This window comes from Thunnus maccoyii, chromosome 16 (genome assembly GCF_910596095.1).
Source record: "Thunnus maccoyii chromosome 16, fThuMac1.1, whole genome shotgun sequence".
Lineage (NCBI taxonomy): Eukaryota > Metazoa > Chordata > Actinopteri > Scombriformes > Scombridae > Thunnus > Thunnus maccoyii.
In genome coordinates, this window is record NC_056548.1 from 18,117,823 (window position 1) to 18,141,316 (window position 23,494).

General features: G+C 40.7%; 2 protein-coding genes across 3 annotated transcripts; both read left to right on the forward strand.

Annotated features, from left to right (window-relative positions):
* Positions 1-500: 500 nt before the first annotated feature.
* lin52 (lin-52 DREAM MuvB core complex component) lies at positions 501-12,008 on the forward strand. The gene is made up of 6 exons (XM_042436760.1): positions 501-572; positions 1,986-2,060; positions 2,170-2,207; positions 2,327-2,393; positions 2,580-2,663; positions 11,571-12,008. The coding sequence occupies exons 1-6, from the start codon at positions 554-556 to the stop codon at positions 11,624-11,626; spliced, it is 339 nt and encodes a 112-aa protein (XP_042292694.1). The 5' UTR covers positions 501-553; the 3' UTR covers positions 11,627-12,008.
* A 4,047-nt stretch (positions 12,009-16,055) lies between these two features.
* Positions 16,056-22,633, forward strand: vsx2 (visual system homeobox 2). Of its 2 annotated transcripts, none has more exons than XM_042388822.1 (5): positions 16,056-17,140; positions 17,492-17,576; positions 18,100-18,223; positions 21,041-21,221; positions 21,593-22,633. In XM_042388822.1, the coding sequence occupies exons 1-5, from the start codon at positions 16,723-16,725 to the stop codon at positions 21,970-21,972; spliced, it is 1,188 nt and encodes a 395-aa protein (XP_042244756.1). In that variant the 5' UTR covers positions 16,056-16,722; the 3' UTR covers positions 21,973-22,633. The 2 variants fall into 2 exon arrangements, with proteins under 2 accessions (XP_042244756.1, XP_042244757.1); XM_042388823.1 differs by having other exon boundaries at positions 21,656-22,633.
* The last annotated feature ends 861 nt before the right edge of the window (positions 22,634-23,494 follow it).

A 23,494-nucleotide genomic window follows, 5' to 3' on the forward strand; every position in this document is an offset into this window, starting at 1 on the left:
GTAGTACAGAGCTACAAATTTTAATTTTGATTTTATTTTTCTGCAGCACTTTATCACTAAACTGTCACTCTCACTCAGTGAGCTCCATTCTCATACTCGGTTGCTTAAGTGTAGTGTAGTGTAATGCAGTAAATGTTAATGTAGCCATAGTACAGCCTAGTACGTATAAATATTTATACCTGTAGCTTCACCCGTATGGATCACAAAAAATGACATAAGCATAAATAAATGCAGAAATAAATAGTTAAATACATAAATAAAGGGGGAAAAAAATGCATTTTGGTAATGAAAAGGGACATAATTAAATTAATGTCTTGGATTTATTCTCTTCATTTCCATAAATAATCATTCATTTATTTATTTATTTTTGATATATATATATATTTTTTTTAGTTGTGTCATTTTTTGTGCGCCATACACCTGGACCCTGGACTTATACTGGAATAAACCAGCCGGCCTCCTAGTGGCAGATTTGGTGAACTACACCAATACGCGTCAACTCTGAGGACGCCTGCTGTCATTGGCTGCCGTCCGTCACGTGTTTATTCTGAAGATGGCGTCTCCAAATGGAGGTAAATTCTAATTCCTTACGCTGCTATGCCGTGTATAAACTGGACATTTGACATTATTAAGGGCCGTAAATCGGTAACCACTCTTCTCCTGTCGTACTCGAACATCCCAAGACGACAGAGCACACATCTTAGCTCTGTATTCTTACTGTTTGGAGATGTTTTTTCACCGTTGGCTACAGCCTTCACTAGCCACTAGTGTTTTGTCTGTCCAGAGCAGCAGAGCAGACAAGCTGCCTGAACATCTTCGTGTAGTTTTAACCAGACAGCTGAGCTTTAAACATAGAAATACTCTCTGAATCCTGCTTCTGTGCTGCTAAACTATGTTACATTATGGGGTAACAGTTACAGTCTTATGTTTCACAACATCGTTATTATTTACTTGACTATTATTTGCTGTGATAGTGACGTTGTTGTTATTACTGCGTAGTTGTGCGTTTTTACAGTAAAGCACCTTAATAGTACAGCATTATATTAAACCCGCGAGTTGTCTTATCTGGTGACAAACTATCACAGTATAAACTTTATATTTTTATTTATTTTGTGTTATTTGATGGTTACTTTCATACAGATTCTATATAATAAGTTTTGTATATAAGACATGTTTACGTGCTAATGTTTTGTATATGACATATAGTACATGTCACGTACAAAACATGTATATAGTGTTAAAACAATGTCCAAAACATGTCATTATAATGTTGTATGATATCTTCATGAAAATGGCCAATATTATGGCAGAAAATAACAAACATTATACGATCATATGCAGTATCAAATCATATATGATTTGTACATTTTACAACAACTATGAATCAGTGGGCCCTCAGAAAGGCTGCTGTAAATTCACATTACTCCTGACTAAAGTTACGCTGTGGTTTACTGTAACTTTTTACAGTTTTCTATAACAGTTTGCTTTACTTTTCTGTGTGTTAACTGAAACACAGCTGGATGTTGTTTGTTAGCAATGTGCACCTGTTCAGTCACAGAAAGGACCACATCAGACCTTTAGATGAAGAAATAAATTACAGGATCATATTTAAAGGATCAAATGAACACATATGGAGGAAAAAAAGAGGCTTAATGTTTTACATGTATCTCTCGTGATGTAAATTATTTACTATATTTAATAAAAGGCCAATACCTGTCAGCTATATTCATCTAACTCAAGTTGCGACACCCTTGTCTTAACTCCACATTTGTTGTTTAGAGGTAAACATATGACATATGACACTGTTGAGTCCCTCAGCTGGAAGTGAAAATAATGTACACAAAGCACTGAAAGTCACTTTCAGTGTTCAACTCTGTGTTCACTCTAATTCTCTAAAACTGTGCAACTACATTATTTAAGAAAAAGGGAATTAATGTATTTTCAGTAGAAAATAAAAGGCAAAACTACTTTTTGTATCTTTATAGGTGACGACTTTGAGTCTTCTTTGCTGAGTTTTGAGAAGCTAGACAGAGCGTCACCAGACCTGTGGCCGGAGCAGTGTAAGTTTGCTTTCTCTCTCTCTTGTGTCATTAGTTACTATGGATGGTTACTATGGTTACTATGTCTTACGTTGTTTTAATCTTAATTAACCTGTAATCTCTCACACAGTACCTGGAGTTGCAGAATTTGCTGCATCTTGTAAAAATGTGAGTTAAATTCACCTCGGCTCACTTTGATTTACAAACTGGAAATCTAAATAGATTAGACATACTGTAATATACAGTCCTGATCTATAATAAGACCTGTGTTGTTTCTTATGTCACAGCCCATCACTAATTCTCCCCCCAAGTGGATGGCTGAACTAGAGAGTGAGGACATTGAAATGTTGAAAGGTAATGTACAAAACATTGGAAATCTGTTATATTGAACTATTTTCTGTATACCTGCAACAGCTGGTGTTAAACAGGGAGAGTGGAGGAAATATAGACATATAATCCTGTCACACAAGATAACACTTTGCTAAAACTAGTTACATGAAGCTAAAAGCTTTGATTATGGATCTTGTTATCCTTCTGTAGAGCTGGGTAGTCTGACTACAGCCAACCTGATGGAGAAGGTCAAAGGACTTCAGAACCTCGCTTACCAGCTGGGCTTAGAGGAGTGTGAGTACCATGAACAACACAAACCATGTAATTCAGTGCATATGCGCACAGAGGCAAAAAAAAAATTTTGTTGCTTTTTCTGATCACACATTAAAAATATGTGTGACAAGTGTGCAAATGTACAAACAAGAGCTGTGAAACAGACGATTGAAGTTCTCATGTTACCACTAGATGGTGCTCATAAGCTTTCTAGCTTTTTTTGTATCTATATCCAGCAGTAGTTGATTTCTCAGTATCCTTGTGTGCTTTCACATTCAGAACATAAACAGACTGACTACAAATAATTTTGTATTGTTATCCAAAGACAGAATATATGTAGAAATGTGAACTTTGATATTCAGACTCAACTCCGATCTCCAAAACAACATCACTGAGTTGACCTTGAGGTGTTAAAATAATGGATTTAGGTCAATCTTGTTAAATTGGAAAAAGGTAAGAAACAAGGGCATGCCCGCATGAGCCCATACAACAAGTGCTCAAGCATTTGATGGATGCAAAATCTAGTTTTTAATCCATTCCCCTCTTACTACCTCCATTGTCATAATCCTTATGGAGTGTGGATTAGAGAGATGTAGCTAAGTGCTCATATTTTCCTAAGAGAAAAATGGGTATTTATTTTTCCAGCGAAAAAGCAAACAAGCAATGAGGAATTGTGGTATAGACCCACCCACCCTGTTACTAGGATGAAATGTATAAATGTTTTTTTTTCCCCCCAAGTCAGTTAAATACAACCAACAAGCCTGTACATAAAGATGGAGCATTATAATGTAGGGTTTAAAGAGTAGAAATGTTGCACTGCGGCCTGCCTGCCCCATTGGCTTGTAATGAGCTCAATGCTTTGTAGAATTCCTTAAAGACGGCATGCCCTCATGAATCAAATTCAGCTAAACATAAATTGGAAAGTCTTTGATCAAATTTGATAAGTACATATGTGGAAACTTTTTAATTATCAAAAGAGATCATCAGATTTTTGGCAGGGGAGTTGACTCCATATTGAGTAAAACATTGCTGCAGTGGTACCCAAATAGACATATATAGAATATATACCATATATAGGAATCTTGAGAGCCTAGAGAGGAGTAAATCATATTAAAAGGCTAAAGAAAGTGTCTATAGATTGTGTAGCGTGTGTTGATGATTTGCATATACCACAAGTTGCAAATTAATTTCGCTCTAAAAAGTGTCTAATCTCCCTGACTTCCCTAAACCTGCAGAAGCATGTAATCTGGCTGGTATAAAGATGTTAGCTGTCATAGGTGGAGGACTGCAGGATTTGCAATCATGTCATGTACCCCGGGATGACGGGACACAATGGTTATTATTGGTGTCGGAGCAGCCCTGTAATGGGTGCCTGTTTAATGCTCTCTGGTTTAATTTTCTCCTTTTCCTGGCTGTCAGGGGAGGCCTCGTAAATCTCAGCTACTTTTTCATCATGTTTGTGTACTCTTCAGTACCCGTAAACGAGACTCCGCAGAGGCACGGTGGAGTGAGGGCAGGGGACAGGATTTACTGCCCCTCCCCCTTCAACATGTGGACCATTAAAGAGGAAGCTGGTTAATGGGCAGAGCACAATCAAGCAGTAAAAACTCGCCTACCCTACTGCAGTGAGAAAGTGGACCTGAACCTGAAATTAATATGAGAACACCATACCTCCATCTCTAAAATACACCTAAGCAGTACTAGTGTTCATTTCTGTTTGTACACTGTGCACATTCACTTTGTACATATGTGTTAACATGGATGTGAGGGGAGGATGTGACACACCCTTTATGCCCCCCCCCCCCCCCCCCTCCCTAACCACAAGCACCCCCAACAATGGCTGTGTGACGCTGGCCCGGTCTAGTCCCAGCGGGGCTTGACGCGTGCCTCTTCCTCAGGCCCCAGCTGTTACTCCGCCCCATGATGAATGCCGCTGTCTCGGGCCGCTGAGCGTGGGCATCAAGCCCCAGGTCTCTGGGGAAAGCCGAGGACTCTGATAAGTGCTGTTATTGGAGGTAATTGAAAGCTGAGTGCTCCTTTGGGACACACTGGAGGGCCTCGGCTACTGAGACGGCTGCTAACATGGCTGCTGGAGTTGGTGACGGTGCTCTATCACACTTGTGGGCTCAAGGCTACAGACCACCATTTAACACGTGTCCTGCTAGGACGGGCTGTTAATTAGGAAAGGTTTTTACTGTGCACTCTGCTCGTTAATTTTGATTTGTCTCAAGTTGAAGTCTCTGCAGCGTCTTCATTATTGTATCTTTAACTTCAGTAAGGATTTCACCAATTACAAAGAAAATTGAGACTCAGAAGCTAACTAAGGAGCTTGTAGGGCCGTGTAAAAGTTAATTCTGATAATGTGAGGATATTTTCAGGGTAATCCTTTCTGGAGATATTTACACGTAAGAAAATTCTTTGTTCTTTTGACAGATACTTCAGAAAAGAATCTTTTAACTTTTAAGACAAGGAAAAGACAACATTTATTTCCGCAACAAGCAAAATCTTATCATATCTAGTGCATTCTCCGTATCGGACCACCTGTTGTTTCTCGTTGAACACCCCTCTTCCCCCAGCCACGATGCCACCTGGCGTAGACCCGGGCTGACCCCTGTTGCGTCTGCCTGTGTGAAGGTGAGACTGAAGGTCGCCCTGCCCTGACAGCTCCTAATGGGCCTGCATTCACCACCCCCCCCCCACCCCCCTCCTCACCCTCAGGATCAATCTCCGGCCTATTAGAAGCGTGCCGCTGCTGAATATGATTGCATTCACTGGGCCCCACTGGTGCTAATGTGCCTCCATCAATCCATCAGTGCGGGCTGACCGCGGGGCGGGCGGTTATGAAGTGCCTGTGCTGACAGCCGCTGAATGAGGAACAGGGGATGCTACCCTCCTTCCTCCTCCTCATCACCTCCTTTACTCTGCTGTGCTCATCTTTTCACCTCTCCCCAGCTCCTCCACAGGCTCATAGTGGCGATGAATGGCAGTGTTGTGGTGTGTCTCCTTGAACGGAAAGTGAAACATGGAAGGGCATTGAGCTGTTGGAGTTTTGCTCGAGAATTTCAAACATGATCAAATTCCTTGTGCCTAACCTTGTGCCTTATGTGATTAGTTCTCTCAAATTAGCTCCCGTAGCGTTAGCCGTCACATTTATTGGGCTTGCTATTTCATAACGGCGCTGCTACTTATAGTCATTGTTGTAAAATCTTTAGCAGTTCCACACACATTTCGCAAAACAGGATGACATGAGTATCTCCTTCCACGGTGTTAGCAGGTTGCAGCTTGTATCTGATACAGCTTGTCCATATCTTAAACAGGATCAGTGTTGGAGCTATGTGAAAAGAACGGGAGGCAGTTTAACACACACATACACACACACATACACACACACACTCTCATACACCGCTCTTCAGTTCTGCCTGCCTGCCGCCTCCCTGAGCAGATCGGAAATGACACCTCATTTCCATAAAGGCATTAGGAATTCATTGGATTTTCTTTCCCAGCTAATCATAGTGCGGGTGTAAAACCTTTTAGGCTTTTTAATGAATGATTTTTGACTGATTGCCTATTAATAAGGACACCTCTTGAACAGGCATAGGCTGGGGCAGGGGTTGGGAGGTACAGATGTGTTTGTTTTGGTGTGTGAATGTGTGTGTGTGTGTCAGCCAGGCGAAAATGCATCGGAGAAGGAGGAGGAAGAGAGGAGGGGTGGGCCCTCTCGGTTGGGACATAAAGAGGAACCAGTGGCTCCCCTGGGAAATCACAGCTCGTGTCTGCATCTTAAATATCCCTGTGAAGTATCAATAAGTGGGTAATTGAATTTTGAACACAAACATGAGCGTCAGGTGTATGTGTTGCAGGGTGGGGGTGTTTGGGGGGGAGGTGGGGGGGTTGTTAGGCTGAATGTGTGTGTCTCCAAGTGTTTCCATGCGTGTGTGTGTGTGTTTGTGTGTGTCATCTCCTCTGTGTCTCCCTTGTCCCCGGGGACGAGGGCAGTGAAAGTGGATGTTAAATCCATTAAATAAAGCTTACAGCCCGTAATAGCTGAGCAGCACTCGGAGATGGGCAGCGAGGGTCAGATAAGTCCTCTTAACTCTTAATGAAAGTGAATTGGGGCAGTCAGGGCCGGGGTCCAGGACTCCAGTTAACCCAGGTGGTCATCTGTCTTTTGAGCTAACAGGCGTCCAGCGGCTCACCGGGAGCGTGCCACTGAGAGAGGCGGGCAGGGGAGTGGGGGGGGGGGGGGGGGGGGGGGGGGGGGGGGGGTGAGTGGGTGTTGCGGGGGAGGGGTTGTTGAGGGGGGCGAAGTGATGATTACTCTCATTTTATACACAGGGGAGTCATGGTGGGGGGCTGGGAGTGGGCTGTGACAATGACACCGAGATCACTCACCGTAAACGAGGGGAAAGTAAGATGTTACACCACAGCGTTTCCTGTGCATTTACATTCCAACCACTCGGCGTTTGCCTAATGAAAATGATTTGCCAGTGCAGAGCGCGGAGAATATTGCAGGAACATTCCGAGTTGCACCACAGGATTTCCTACAGTGTAGCTTTTGGCGCTTGGTGTTTAATTTAGGAAAAAGGGCAAGATTTTAAATAGCCACAGGGCATATTTAGCTGTTTGCAGATTTGGGTTAATCTTCATTTTGACAATGTACCTGAGCAGCAGTAATCAGGCCAAAATCTACAGCTTGAGGATTACTGGAGCCGGGGGGGTACAGGAGCCTTCAGCAGCAGCTCATCCTCAGTTATCTGCTCCATACTGGCCTCCTGCCATCATCTGATGATAACGTGGCTAAGCTCAGTTTGTGTGTCTATTTGAAACATTTAAAATGATTTTAAAAAAAAAAGTGAATTGCAGTCAAGCAACAGGGGAATCGTGAATTTTGGGTAAAATGATTAAATACAGTAATTTTGTGGCTTTGTTTACACGTGCCCCTTTTCAGCACAGTAGACTCTGATGGAATCGCCGACGAGTTAGTGCTAAATGATAATTAGATAGCAACAAATCAACAGGGCGAGGAGATGGCCCGCACAATCCATAAGGTGTCATTTAGTATGGATGGCAGTCGTAACAAGATGCTGATTAACTTAGTGCAAAATTAGTAATTGACCTTTCTAATCAACTAAACAAATCTCTAAGTCCCCCTAATCAGTATTGATCTGCCCTGTTGTATGACAAAGCCCATGTGTGTGTGTGTGTGTATGTGTGTGTGTGTGTGTGTGTGTGTGTGTGTGTGTGTGTGTGTGTGTGTGTAGGGGAGTGTACAAGTGTGTGGGCGTGTGTGTCTTTGAAGCTTCCTATACTCATCTGTTTATGTATTTATCATACAGATTAACAAGCATTGCAGTATTTTATGTTGATGATTAGTCTTCATATTTCTTCTGACAAAAAACAAATGTCTTCATATATATAGTTTGTTAAATAACTTTAATAACTCGTACACATTTTTTATATTCTTTATTTTTATGACCAGTTTTTCACTGAGGACATTTTGACGTGTCACAGTAGGAAAATCACAGGTGTAAATAATCAAATTAATGATGGCTGAATTCCATTTAGCTGCCACAGTTTCGGGGTCCTGGTGTTGTGAATTCTGGCTCACTGTCACACTGTCATGGCTTACTGGGACACTTGGAGACATTGTTAATGTTAACCTGTGCCTTTCCTACTATAAAAACTTCAAATGTCTGCTGCGACACAAGCATATTGCTGCTCTTTCCATTGTCAGTTCTCCTACTACGTACAGTCCAGCACTGTAAGCATTTTGACAGTTACTCTGAGCCATGTGTGAGCTCTTTTGTGCATGAAATAAGTGTCCAATTACTTTTGAACCCTTGCAATTTGGGCACTGTGTGTTAAAAGGTAAATATCTCACACACAGTTATTTCAATATTGACATAAACCTTCTCAAATTAAATCTAAGACTTGGCACTTTTATGTAGTGTCCACAATTTTATTTCAGTATTGACTGTTCTGAAATACAGAGCCTGAAGAATGAAAAATGTGTAACTGTCCAAATACTGACAACCTGCACTGCAGGCCTTTAAGTTACTTGCTTTCAGTTCTTCCCAATCTTTCATGTACTGTAATGAGATGCTGATGTTTGAATTTTGAGCCCCATCACTGACACAGAGCTCACCTTCAGCCTGCCAATCGCAACCACATAATTCCTTTTTATAAAAAGAAGAGCCATGCATCGTAAATTGAGCATTGATTTATGTTTAATTGGGTCTTTAATGCGATGATATCAATGGTATGAGTTTCTATCAGAGTAGGGGGAAGGCTGCACTGAACCGTAATTAATGAGACGCTCAGCGGGGCGAGGGGGTCTCAGGAGGAGTGGCACAACCATCCCTGATCTGTTTTAAAGTTTGGGCTCATCGAGAGACGGGGAAGAGATAACAAAATAGAGAGAAGCATGACAACTTAAAAATCAAAAATATGAACCGCTACCCTTTACCTTTCCTAGCATAACTGCTCCTAATAAGAAAGTGACATCAACCTCCTTGCGATTTCCAGGTCATCCTGATGTAATTACTTTGCCTCACCTAATTCTGATGGCTTCATTTCAATCTGAAGCACCCTACGCATGTCCAGAGGTCCCCCTGATGACTTTGTTTAGGGTGATCTGAAGAGACAGCAAAGTGCAAAATGAATCCATCCCATTCCAATTAGCATCATCTTTAACCTAATGACGGACACCTCAAGGTGACGTGGCCCCCACGCCCAGATGCACCATTATCATTCCACACCGGGCAACTCATCTAAATTACTAACTGCCCCGGCTTTTTCATTAGCCGCCATGGGCAGGAGAGGAGGGGCGCCTTCACGCCAGCACACAGGCAGACAGCAGCCAGTTGAGATCCTGATCACATTTCTCTTGCAGGCATTATGAAGGTGGATGACTTTCTGCTTAGTGCCCATTTGAAATCAGTCCTCACTCTGCTCCTCTGTAGTCTTGCATTTGTGTGATGTACAAGGTTAGTTAGACGCTGAATAAAGTCACCGAGGTGATTCCAGCTTGGCAGCTCATAAACACTGTAGTGGAGCTGAGAGCCTGATCCTGTTCTTATCTTTAACAAAGAGTAATTACTGTACCTGGTTGGCGCCTCTCCAGGGTTTATGATGATGCTGCAGGAAGGTCCCTGCAGTCTCTGTGGTGACACAAGAGTTTGTCTTTGACAGAAAAGCCTCAGCAATGTTTGCTCTCTCAGTAAAGAGCGGTTTCACAAAGAGCCTCCAGTTGGGACAATTCTGTTGTAGGACTGTGTGCGGCGCTTGTTCACCAGATTCCACCCAGACATCTTCAATATGGCAACATGGAATTACCTCGCTGTTGTGTTTACCCATGTTAACCATTTTAATTAGCAAAACAAAAAAAAGTTTTATTTGCAGCGCATGTCATTACAATTCAGCAGGGGACGAGTAGTTGAGCTGTGAAATATTTGCAAAATGAACGATATATTATCCATTCAATACCATGATGTCAGGAACAGTATGTGACTGTGTTTTTTAATATGATTATTGGTCCATTTATTTACAGGTGTTAGTGATATGGTCTCTGAGGAGAAAAAAAAACAGAATCAAAGATTTTTTGGGGGCATTTCTTGTCTCAGTTGACGGGAAACATGGATATAAAGAGGCATACGACATGCAACAAATTAGAACTGCAACAGTTAGTCTATTTATCAATTAGTTGATCGACAGAAAATTAATCGACAGCTATTTTGACAACTGATTAATTGTTACAGAGATTTTTTAAACAGTTTTAGGTCCAGCTTCTCAAATGTGACAATTTGCTGTATTTCCTTGTCAGTAAATTTAATATCTTAACATTTTAAGCTCATAGGCAGACAAAACAAGCTAATTAAAGAAATTACTGTGCCTTCTGAGAAATTGTGAATGTGTTTTTTTTAAAACTATTTTTTAACATTTCCTTGACTAAATGATTAGTTGAGAAAATTATTTCCAGATTAATTGATACTGAAAATAAATGTCAGTTGCAGCCCTACAACAATGGTCCAGAATCTAACCTCATTAGTTGCTGTTTTGTGGCATGTATCCCAACCATTAAACTACCAGAGTGTGTTGTCCCTAACCTTTGACCTTTGTCAAAAGTTAGGGACTACCTAACCTTTATATGAAGTGGTGCCTACTTTTAACCCCTTGTCATAAATATACTTTGGCAAGCGTTAATCTACGGTGCCCATCTCACATTGTTTAATTTGAATCGTTTTTAGAAAACTGAAGTTAAAATGCGATCCATTGTTTCACAAGTAAATAGCAGTGATAAAAAAAAACAAATATATATACAGTATGTACATAGTAAAAAAAAAAAGATATACAGTACATGTTATATGCATCACATGCAGCATATTGTTACTGTTTAGTCTTTGTGACTGCTAAGATGAAAAGTGCTCTTTTGCCTTGAAAATGGTTTCCTTATTTTTATTTTTCTGGTCATCTGTCAGTGATTTCATACATGAGCATATTCTATAATCACATGTTAAAGTGAATAGAGACATTTATCCTCTCAGTATTCTCTCATCTCGATGAGTTGCATGTACGTGAACATTCATACATGTGTAGGTCTGAGCTCTTGTACCGCACTGCACTGAGACAGCAATCAAGCAAATCACAAGTCTCTTTGGTTGCTATGTCTCCATTTTATGTTGTTTTCCATGTCCTGAATGAACAGATGTTTGTATAAATTACCTCCCAGTGTGACACTGCAGATATTAAATACATGCTTTGCATTACTAAACAACAGTTCTGGATTAGTTAGTGCTGCAGGCACTTGTTGTGTAAGTCTGACAGTTTTATGATTTTTACCAACTTATCCAAGATTGAAGGAAGGTGGTAAATCAAACTGTTCAATGGTTTGTTTTAAATATGTGATGTTGTTGTTTGTTTTTTTTCCAGCCAGGGAAATGACCAGAGGCAAGTTCCTGAACATCTTGGAGAGGCCCAAGAAGTGACATTGTCTTTTCTTTTTCTTTTTGTTTTCTTGCAAGCAACAGGAAATTTGGGACTGCAAGGTGAATCTGATTTATGTTTACCAATATGCTCTGAACTTGTTCAGATCTTCGCAACAATGTTCAAAGACTTTCGATATTCAATTTCAACACTGAAATGGAGCAAACTGCTCAATCTCCACAGCTGTGGCCTCCTTTAAAACTTCCAAGTGCTCCAAACTCCTGGGTGCACCTGTCCTCCTAGATAGATAGATGCCTTTTACTTTTATCAAAACTCAAAAATGATTATTTACTTTTCGCTAAAGTTAACTGTAGACCTGCCTTGATTAAATGTTCCCTATTTATTCTTATTTCTATTTTAAACATGATTTACATTTTTGCAATTTGTGAAGTTGTATAATAAAAAGTTTTAAAATGAAGAGAGGATTGCCTGTTGTTTAAAGTTCCCTCAAGTTGATGAAGTTTGCAGCTAAAAAAAATGGATGCAACAGTTTTTTTTTTTTAGAGACTGTTGAGCTTTTAATTAGGGCAATAACTTCATCTCTGCCATTCCTCAAAGTGCAGCACCTCTCCGGCTGAGCACATGTAAAGAGCTCCGACGTGAGAGTGCTTTCCCGGCTACCAGGGCATGTTTTCCATTTAATGAGCATTGGAAGCAGGGTCCCATACACAAAACATTGCGTAAAAATAATATTGCTCATTGTCATCGCCGTTAATCAGAGTTGACATAATTACTAGGACCATTTCTTTTCTAATTAGCACACTTCAGCGTTGTCGGAGCTAGCGGCCAGGCAAAAAGAGAATCAGACAGGCATGCCGAATGGGAAACAAAAAGAAGTCCATCCGCCATAATTAGGTAAGACAATGCCTCGGACTGTTCTCAGCTGGAGATGTCGTTGGGGCTCTGGTCGCTCACTCCCAACAAGTTACACTTCTCCCCAGGCCGCTAATAAGCCCCTAATCGTCTTTCCGATTCACACGGACAGAGGCCGCCATTGCCTCAGTGGCTTCACCCCCTGCCTCTCACACGGACCCTGGTTCACCCCTCCGAAAAAATATGGATTATTTATACAATTTTACAAGCACTCAGAAAGAGTGACTTCGTCTGTGTGTGCTGCTCCAGTGTGGGGACAGAGAGAGAGAGAGAGAGAGAGAGAGAGAGAGAGAGAGAGAGAGAGACCCATGTGGGAAGTCTTGGACGCATGTGCAGAAAATGTCCTTTAATTAGTGCTCAGTCTGATAATAGTAGCCTACTGGAACTTATCACTGACAAACTGATTGATACGTCCCTTAAAATACTGTGGGCTTTTAGAAAAATGAATGAATGCTTTTAATTGTTACTTTTAAACAATTAGTCTAAGTATATTTGCATATTTATCACTGAATATAGACCTATAAGGAGCCTTTACTAATACCGTATAGCTGAAAAGCTTTTAGGTTGCCAGGTCGTGAAAAATTCCTGAGGTTGTTGTGTTTGTTAATGTAACATCTGATCACCTTCTGGAAAAGAGTTGCAGAGCATCTGGACAGTAATCCTAGGGCTGCAACTAGCGATTATTTTCATTATCAGTTTACTTGTAGATTATTTTCTCGGTTAATCAATTAGTCGTTTGGTATATAAAATGCCACAAAATTTTGAAATATATTGATCACCGTTTTACAAAACCCAGGATGCAACTTTCACATTTAAGAAGCCGAAACCAGAGAATTTTTGCATATTTTTCTTTTTAAAAAAATGACTCAAAACGATTAATCGATCATTATCATAGTTACCAATTAATTTTCTGTCCATGGAAATTGTTGGTGACTAATTGTTGCAGCTCTACTTAATCCATTCATGAACAGTTTACTGCAGACTTTATTAATTAGGCTGCTTATTAACATTCATAATTGCAGACTTGATGGCTAGTTAGAATATGAAAAAAATCAGTATTTATTTATGCATTATAAACTATTATCATAATTACCAAATAAGAGAAAAGATAAAGAATCACAACCTGCCACCAATCATTGTAATTATTAGCTTATAAGTGATCAATAAAGCATACAATATTAACCACAAATAATGCTAAATAATTACAACGTATGGATGCATTATGAGAAAGTGTTGTAGCTACTGTAGACTTTAAACTCAGTTGAACCATCTGCACGCAAGTTCTGTGTAAAATACTAAAGTTTTTACAAGTATTAAAAATTGCAAGGTGACCTTGCTGTCATTGGGACTGCTGGGATGCGGACACTTGTTGGTGCTGACTGATGAACATTGATCAGTCTTGCAGAGCGTTGACGTGGTAAGCGACCTGACATCCTCAATATGGTGCAGGCACCGGTGGCTGCCAGTCACCCGCAGCCTCCCTGCAGCCAAACAGGCTCCTCAAGGAACGGGCCAGCAGCCCCCCTCAGAGCTGGTCATCCATATGGAGGGGGTGAAAAAAAAACCAGAGCCCCTCTATCCACTCACCCACCCATCCATCCATCCATTCATTCATCCACAGTGCGTTGCCTTGACCTCACATAGCCTCTGTGTCCCGACAAACGTCAATCCGATGTGCCCCGAGTCCTTAAATTAGCTGTCAATTAGTGCAAATTAATCAACTCCTCGCCTAATTAAGCAATGCCGACGGCCAGCTACCAAACATGCCATTGTGGAGGAGCCATGAGAAAGCTGCGGGGCTTGCAAACTCTTTCTGTTCTGGAGGAAAAGGGGGATGGGGGGTGGGAGGAGGGCATCGCATCACATCACGCCCTGTAAGTGATTTGGGAAAGCAGAGGCTCCGGCTGTGCTTTAGTTTTTCCCCTGACTCGGCGCTACATGTGTGCTGTCATCAAGTTGCCTGCGCCCTGTTTTAACACCGAGGAGGCAGCTTGATTCAGCACCACAGAGACCGGATCACACCAGAGTCTTGCGTAAGAGCTTTCCCTCCTTACTTCTTATTCACAATGGGGGGTCAGCTTCTGACCTTCCTGCGAAGAGGAACTATATATCTGTAAAGACTTTGTAAAGCTTTGTTCCTAATTTTGCATCAAGTCTAAAACTGTCACAACAGGAGCAGTAAAGGAGGAGGGAAGGGGAGGGTGGGGGGGCACATTTTCCAACAGCTGTTTGCTTTTTAATCTGCATCCGTCAGATCCTGCGGCCTTTGATTGGCAACCCAATCTACACGAATGACTGAACTAAATCTTCCCTTAATCTAGAGCCTTATTAGGCAGCCTCTCTTCTGCATGTAAATCAGCATGCAGCCATTTTCATGGGAGATGGATTATTAAAAAGCCATACAGAGAGGAGAACGTGTTATTAACAAACAAACAAACAAACAAACAGAAAAGTCTGTACAGATTGCAGCAGAGGTGATGATGGAGTAAGAGGGAGGCAGTAACTTGCCTGGAATCGACGGGTCATCCTGACTCACCCTTCCTTGTTAATAAATGACTTGATCCCAACAGGCTGATGAGTCATTAGCATATCCTAATAACATTGATTTCTTCATTAATAGAATTTCCACTAAATAGGCCCTGATTAGTTTCAACAACCACTAATACTGTGCCTATTGCAGTGTGTGCACATGCAATCTGTGTGGATTACATTAGTACCACATGTGGTGATCTAATCCTAATTTGGTACTAATTACCAGTGTAATAAACACTAAATGATATCATAAGCAGTTAGGAAAACAACATATTCACGTCATATGATGAGTTGAAATGTTAAACCCGTTCTGTCAACATTATGTCTGTTTTTTCTGAATGATACTGGAACACCTGGGCGACACCTTGAACATGCTTAAGAGAGCAGGACTACACATAACCCAAAAATAAGCATTTGGTCCTGTTTCTCTGCAATTAACTCACCAAATAACCAAAATCATCTGTTGATTTTTCACATGTAAATACAAATATGTCACCAATATTCAACACATCAATAAATCATACATGTTTAATAAACTCGACATCAAGATTTCCCACTTTTTATGCACCTCTATTACACAGTTTCAGGCCTTCATTATTAACTGTATTAACAGACATAGTTTACAATAATAATTTCTATTAGAATGATAATACTAAATAAGAAATTAATATCATTTTTAATTAGTTCATTATTATTATTATTGTTATGATTATTATTATTATTATTTAATTAAAAATAAATAAAGACTAATAATTAGTAAAATATCACCTGGTTATTTGTCCTACTATTTTGGCCCACATTCTGTATCATTTTCCATTTCCTCGGAGGAAAAGGTCCCTGTGATTTAATCTGCTCTGCAGCCTCTGCTGCTGTGGGATTATCGCTCTGCAGGACCAGCAGCAGCAGAGTGGGTGCATATCGTCCAGCTGTCGTTTTTTCTTTTTCTTTTTCTTTTTTTTTTTTTTTTTTTTTTTTTTGGGAGGGCCTTTGATTTGCGTGTGATGAGTTTCCCATAGCATCTGGAGATCAATTATCCATTGAGCCAGTGGTTGGGCAGAGAGATCATAGCTGGCTGTGTGTGTAAACCATTCAGCGAAAGGTAATATATACTGATTTATTCTAGCAGATTGAGGTAATTTTCTAAACCCGCAGCATTTCAAAGATAAGTAAGAGGTGTGAAATAGACTATTTAATTAGGTCTGTCTCCCCAACGCACTAAGATAGCAGCAGTGAGTTCACATATGGTGGAAAAGGTGTTTGTTAGAATATTTTTAGTTTAATGTTCCTTCTATTATGTGATATTTAATGTAAAATGAGCAGCATTCTAGGTTCTTTTTCGTAATGTAGTTTCCATTTTCAGCATTTTTGGTTTTCTGCATGCAGCCTCGAAGACAGCATAATTCGTTCCTTCCTTTCTTTCTGTAGCCTAAATCCCTACGTCGTTTATCCATATAGTCCTCAGGAAAATGCAGATATGTATCCGAGAGGGCGTATAATGCATCCATGATCCACAGGAATCCTGAATCCTTGCAGCTGATTGGCTGCTGGGTCCTGCCTCTTGTTGGGATGGACCTGTTGGATAAAAGGACCATTTTCTAAAGGACTATGTGTTACACAGTGGATCATGCACTGGGGACCTTCCTGTAAGACGGTATAATAAGAAATAAGCCTTTCAAGTAGCATCGAAGACATCATGACTGGGAAACAAGGCGCCGTGCTGTCGGAAAGTTTAAATATATCGGAGAGGACCTCTCTGGGCGCAAATGGAGGGAGTAACAGCCACCAGCCGAAGAGCAGCGCGACCCATCCGCCGCCCAGGTGCACCGGCTTTGGCATCCAGGAGATACTGGGGCTGAACAAGGAACCGTCTGTGGCCCCGAGACACCCTCTGGGCTCGTTGCCGGCCGGGGCGCAACTGATCGCCGCCAGGTCCGTGCTGGGCCCCGCTGGCGTGGGAGTCGGGATGGGATTAATCGGCCCTGGTGGAATTCCGTCGTTTTACAGCCAACCTGCATTTTTGGAGACTGTGCTGTCGGACGCACACGATGTTCACCTGCAGCCCCACAGCAGGTCCGCAGGGCCGCTGGACACCAGCCAGTCCGCCAGCTCAGGTGATCTGCAACCACTGTCTGATTACTACTGTGCATAATGAACACCGACCTCACTGCAACACTGTTTATAGTAATAGCATTTACAGTCTGGGTTATTATGCATACATTGCCTATTTTTTTAATACGATGTAGTATATTATTATATGTATTATATATATATATTATTATTGTTATTATTATTATTGTTAGTCTAGTAGTTGGAGTATAGGGTGTGTGATTTTGAATGAAATAATTCAAATCTAATGGTGTAATAAAAAAAATAGTCATGCTAGAGGAACAGTTTGTGAAATTTCTAAAATGCTCTTCATCTCGCTGCAATAACCTGAAATCTTTCTTCTTGTTTTAATCCAGACTCGGACGATTTGTCTTCAAATGAACGAAAACTCTCAAAGTCATCAGTAAGTCAGAGCAAGAAACGCAAGAAAAGACGTCACCGGTTAGTGCTGATTTATTAATACTCAGAAATTTCATTCTCAGATATTCACACAAGACCATCTTTTTTCATGAAATTAATTTATCCTTTACAGGGACAATTACTCCAATGAAAGTGCAATTATAATTGTTCTTTTTGTGTTTTTATTGTAGCTGCCATTATTGATACAAATAATAAATGAGTCCAGATGCTGATCAGAATTTCCTACAAACTGGACACATATTGTTTGTATTTTTCACAGCTGTCATAGGTTCATATTGAGTTAAATACAGATATGTAGATCGTGTAAAATATGAGACTTTTGTGTGAGCAAGTTTGCTTCATTCTTTACATCAATGCACAGGAAGGAATCAATTATTGAAACTGGAGATTATTTCTTAAAATTTGACCTTCTGCGTTTTTATTCCTGGCTTTATCTTTAAATCACATTTACCTTTCATTTTAGTTTAAATGGAAGACCACAAAGAAATATTTCTGCAGGATTTCACTTATTCACGTTAATTCTTTAAATGTTTCATTTCCACAGGACCATATTCACCTCATATCAGCTGGAGGAGCTGGAAAAGGCCTTTAATGAAGCGCACTACCCGGATGTTTACGCGCGAGAGATGCTGGCCATGAAAACAGAGTTACCTGAAGACAGGATACAGGTAAAGCTCCACGTTATCACCCTGTGTTTTTATTATTAGCTAATAATATTAATCCTGTATTATTCAATCGAAAAAAAAAATTCTTAACGACATTTGAACATGGATCATCCTGCTTTTTTGTGATCCTAAATATTTTGACAAAGGCAGTTTTTATTAGCAGAAGAGAGTGTATGTCATGTGTTTGAGCTTATATGAGTGTGTTTACAGTACATTTATTAAGACTGAATATGAATTAGACGCAGCCTTTCACTTTTATTATTATTAACAAGTGAACCATAATTTAAATGACACATTAAGGTGTTCAGGCTCCACTTGTTGCCCATATTTTTGGGATAAAACACGAAATATAAAACAAGATAATACCCTGTGTGCTGACCATTGTAATTTATTTTTTTTATGACAAGTAAAAATATTCAGATACAGATGGATCCATGAAAATGAATATTTTTTTAAAGAGGCAAATCTGGCTGCTTTTTCAGATGCTATATGGAAAATATAATAATAAGCCAAACATTTACAAGTTCCTGATTTCACTGCAAACATGAAATATCTCTTCATGTTTAGACTGACACTGCACATTGCAACGCATAAGTCATAAAAAACAGTTTGTGTGTTTTATGTTGAAGAACAGCCTGATGAGGTTTTTTTTTTTTAAAAATTAAAGACCTAATTGATTTGTGTGAATATTACAATTGTTTGTGAAATTCTTGCACCGATTGGAGTCCACGTTGCAGTTAACACATCCTTCACTTCTCCGTCAGTGGCAACAACCTCATCATGCAACTGTAATATTTGGCTACCAGCTGCCTGTTCTGCTGTTCTAAAAATGTTTAAGGGGAAGAAAAGGCTAAGTGAGCCCCTGTAAATCGATCAGCGATGCTCCCCTCCTGTCTCAACAAAGGCTGCTCTCCTCCAGCATCCTCTCAGCCAGCCACGACAGATAATCTCTCATCAGGCGCAGTTGGATGTGAAACAATTTGTTCTCGGAGAAGGAGCCACTAACGACCTAATCAAGCTATCAAGGCGGAAGAAGATTGCAGTGTGACCTGGACCATCCATCTGCCGTGGTGCCTTTTAATCTCGTTCTCATTACGGGCTGCAACAGCACAGCCGCGGATAAATAATAAAAGGAAAATAAATAAATAAATAAGCCGCGAGGCCCCCCGTTCCTATCCTAAATAAAATTAACACCCAATTTTCTCATTGAGTGTAATTAGTTAAATCAGACGAGCTCGGGAGGCTGGCTGCTGCTGGAGAGACGCAGGGAGTTCAAATGAAATAACTACATTGAATTTATTAGCACGGGTCAATAGCGCTGCTCCCCCGAGTCCCGGTAGTTTAATTTCCCGTGATATTTGCCCGCCTGCCCGCCATCGATTGGGACTGAAATTAACTTATTTTTCAATCAGCCTCGGGGTGCCCCAGGGTCGCTCCTCCTCGCAGCTTCCACACTGGCTTCTTTTGAGGAGCAGAGAAGCAATTTCTCATAAAAAAAAAAGTATCTTGTATGAAATAAGGGTTATCATCAAAATTACCAAGAAAAAAAAGGAGCTTGAAAACGTTTTGATCGTTTTCAATTTAATATCTGTCCCCTCACTTGAATCTTCTCTCTAGCCCCCCCCTCCTCCTCCTCCTCTTCCTTTTTTTTTCTAGCTCTCCTCACAGAGCCATCACAGGTGTCTAAGCAGAGTGTTTAACAATCCTGTGTTGTGCTATACAATCAATTTAGCCTCTCTCTGAGCTGACAGATAGCCTCCAGCCCTTAAGCAGTTGTTGGCTGTGGCCGAGTGGAAGTGTCTTGATGTGTCAAACCATCTATAATGTCACCACAGGTAGCTGGAGATGAGCTCTGACAGGAGGCAGAGATCCTTCACACCTGTAGCTGGGAGGTTACGGGAAATCGATGGACTAAATCAAAACGGAGCAGTTGTTATCTTAAGTTACTGTGAATCACACTAGAGATTTCAAAGTAGGCCTACTTTAAAATAACTATAGTGAAATGCTGAAATTGAGTTTTCATTGTACAAAGTATAGAAATAGTTTGGTGCCACCTTTATAAAATGTTTATAATGTATTATTGATTAATGAATGTTTACTAAAGTTTTAAAGATCAGCCATAAGCCATTAATAAGAGCAGCTTTTGAGTTGCCAGGTTGTGGACAATCCCTTTGACTAATTGGACTGTACTTTGTGAAAATGGCTGCTGAGGATCTGGACCAAAGTCCAAGACAATTTATTAAGCATTTATTAATGGATTACTAACATTTATAACTTCATCATGGCTAATCAGAAAGGATTAAGTGGATTTTTCACAGGGCAATCCAAGTTGTTCTTATTGGCGATTTATATCAAGAGCAATAAAGACATTGGTCACAACATACAAATCCTTTATAAAGGGGAACTTATTGGAAAGTGGTACCAATAGCTGCATCTTGCACATATAAGGAAATGCAATTGGATTGTTTGTAATCCTTGAAAGAATAATGAATCTTAGAATTTCCTCTGAAGCTCAAACTCAAGTAGTTCCATCTTAATGTTTCCCAAATTATTGAGATTTCATTCATTGTTTAGTCTCTGCCACATCAGTCAAAAATGATCAGGACCACCAGTCTCAGTCTCCTTGCAAGTAGACAACAGGTTAACCATTAAATATTAAAAAAAAACATAAAACATGCAACAAATTTAAGCTCATGATCAAATATTTACATCCACATATTTTCCTTCCTGGCAGAATCTGAAATGTTTGCTTCCGTTGGAAGACTACACATTACTGTAGAAGATAATGACATAATTGTTTTATTTGTTCTCCTGTTACAGGTGTGGTTTCAGAACCGCAGAGCCAAGTGGAGGAAGAGGGAGAAATGCTGGGGCCGCAGCACTGTGATGGCTGAGTATGGGCTGTACGGTGCTATGGTGAGGCATTCAATCCCCCTGCCAGAGTCCATCCTCAAGTCTGCCAAGGACGGCATCATGGAGTCCTGTGCCCCCTGGCTGCTTGGTGAGGCTGCTGTCTTGTTGTTTCCTCTCACACATTCAGTATCATCCTGTCAGCACTTCATGATTGTTTAGTGTATATTTACCACAGGATTCAATTGTAACATCATCAGTATTTTCTATGTGGTTGTTTGAAAGGTATTTATGCGTAATATCTCACTGCAATACTGACTAATACTGCATGTGCAGGACAAGTATGGCAGATCTTCTCATTTACTAAGCATGACTCTTTTAAGCAACGTATTTAAATAAAGAACTTGGCGCAATCTTTGCATCACATTAAATATTTTCATCCTCGTCCCTGGTCATGCATTGCCGTTGTCCATTCAGACATTAAATTCTAAACCAGAACTATTTTTTGCTTGCTATTTTCAGTCCAAGATGGCTTACCAATCAACAGACGCTATTCTAAATCTGAATACCCGCAACTCTTTGCAGGGATGCACAAAAAGTCCATGGAGGCTGTCGTCCCCCCGCCTACAGGAAAGTGCGATGAGCCCCTGCAGCCGAGCTCTCAGAGGGCAGAAGATTCGGAGGCGGAGGAGAAGAGATCGGAGGGCAAGTCCACCATTTCTAAAGAGGAACTGAGAGAGAACAGCATTGCCGCACTCAGGGCCAAGGCACAGGAACACAGTGCCAAAGTGCTGGGGACGGTTTCTCACGACAGACAGCCGGAGGGCAAACAGGAGAGACAGGCGGCCGAGGAGAAAGCCAGCGATCCCTTGAGTCCAGCAGAGGAGGCGACAAGTCCGTAGAGACGATCGAGTACCTGAGGACTGTTACTCTCATGCAGTGGAGCTGGCTGCTTTCAGCATGTGTACGGACTTACCCAACATACTCATCTCTCACTGTCCTGCAGGTTTCCACCGTTCCACCGTTTCCACCTCATCCTTCATTGACTTCTCTAAACTGGCCTGCATCTGGACTTCTTCTAGAAGAAAACTCATCCGGCTGGTTCACTGCTGCACAGAAGATGCAAATGCACTTTTTATTCTGATTTACTTCCAGTTGTTGTTGCTTATACATAGTAGAGGAGATCTGACTGCGTGGGAGTAAAGTATTATTGATGTATATAGATCCCATAATTATATTTAGAGTCAGATGAGTAACATTTTATCCAGTATTAATTAGGACTACCAATGACCAATGAGCAGTCAGTCTTTGAAGATCTACATTTCATCCTTGACATTCATTTTTAATGTTGCTTGTACAGTTACTAAATGGTGAAACTTCAAATAAGAACCATCCCACCGACAGTTCTCTTTTAAGAGAAAGAAAGTAATTGTTGTCCTACTGTATATCGCGCTGTATATACTTGATATATTAACCTCTCTAACCAAGGCACAAATTTGAAAAATGTCCTCTTGTAGTCTTAAAAATGTTTGTGTTTTCATTTGAAAATATGTATAACTCACAAAGCATAAAATAGAAATCACCTTTTATTAAATGTGGCTTTTTGGTGTCTGTCATTCTACTTTCCTTGCAGCTGAATGCTCTAAAAACATGATTTCAATATGAGCTTGCACAAGGCTTAACTGTAGCTCCTAAATGGCATGAAGTCGCCCTCGTTGTTGGAGTAGCTACTTGTTGTCACTTGATGCTCTGCTGGCTTGGCTCATTAGGAGACAGTCCCCCGGCTGAATGCCTGGGTTAGCCCCTGTAATCCGTCGCAGTTGACAGCCTTCAATTTCAGATTAAACTAGGGGACCAGTGCTTTCGGGACGGGAGAAAGAGTGCAAGCATCCCCCAAGCAGATTGACCTCAGCATGATTTCAAATCACTTTAATAGACGCTGTTACCAACCAACAGTCAAGCCAAAGTCTAACAGCTTTATTTGTTGGCAATCTTCTTTTTTCCCCAAGCTGCTCCGACATGTTCATAAAACTTTGCATCAGGCCACTTGAACTCAGTTTTATAACACGTCTATGCAGGCGCATTAGCTGTAATCCATAACACATTTTACACTTCATCCTCAGTTAACTAATGGGCCTTCCTAATGAGTTGAGTTCTATTCCAATTAAACAGAGAGCAATTTCAAAGGACAAGGGATGACTATTATCAGTATGCTGCTGCATGTCTCAGCACTGAATGGCTCTCAGATTGGAACCATAATGTCATCGGATGGGGAAAAGGTTGCTAATTACATTGTTGACAGAGATAAGTATACACACAATAATTAATGATGGCTAGGGAGATGGACTTGAGTGTGTCAGGATAATAGAAATGTTGAGACTATGAGCCTGGGAATAACATTGATTGGTGTATTTTGAAGTTTAG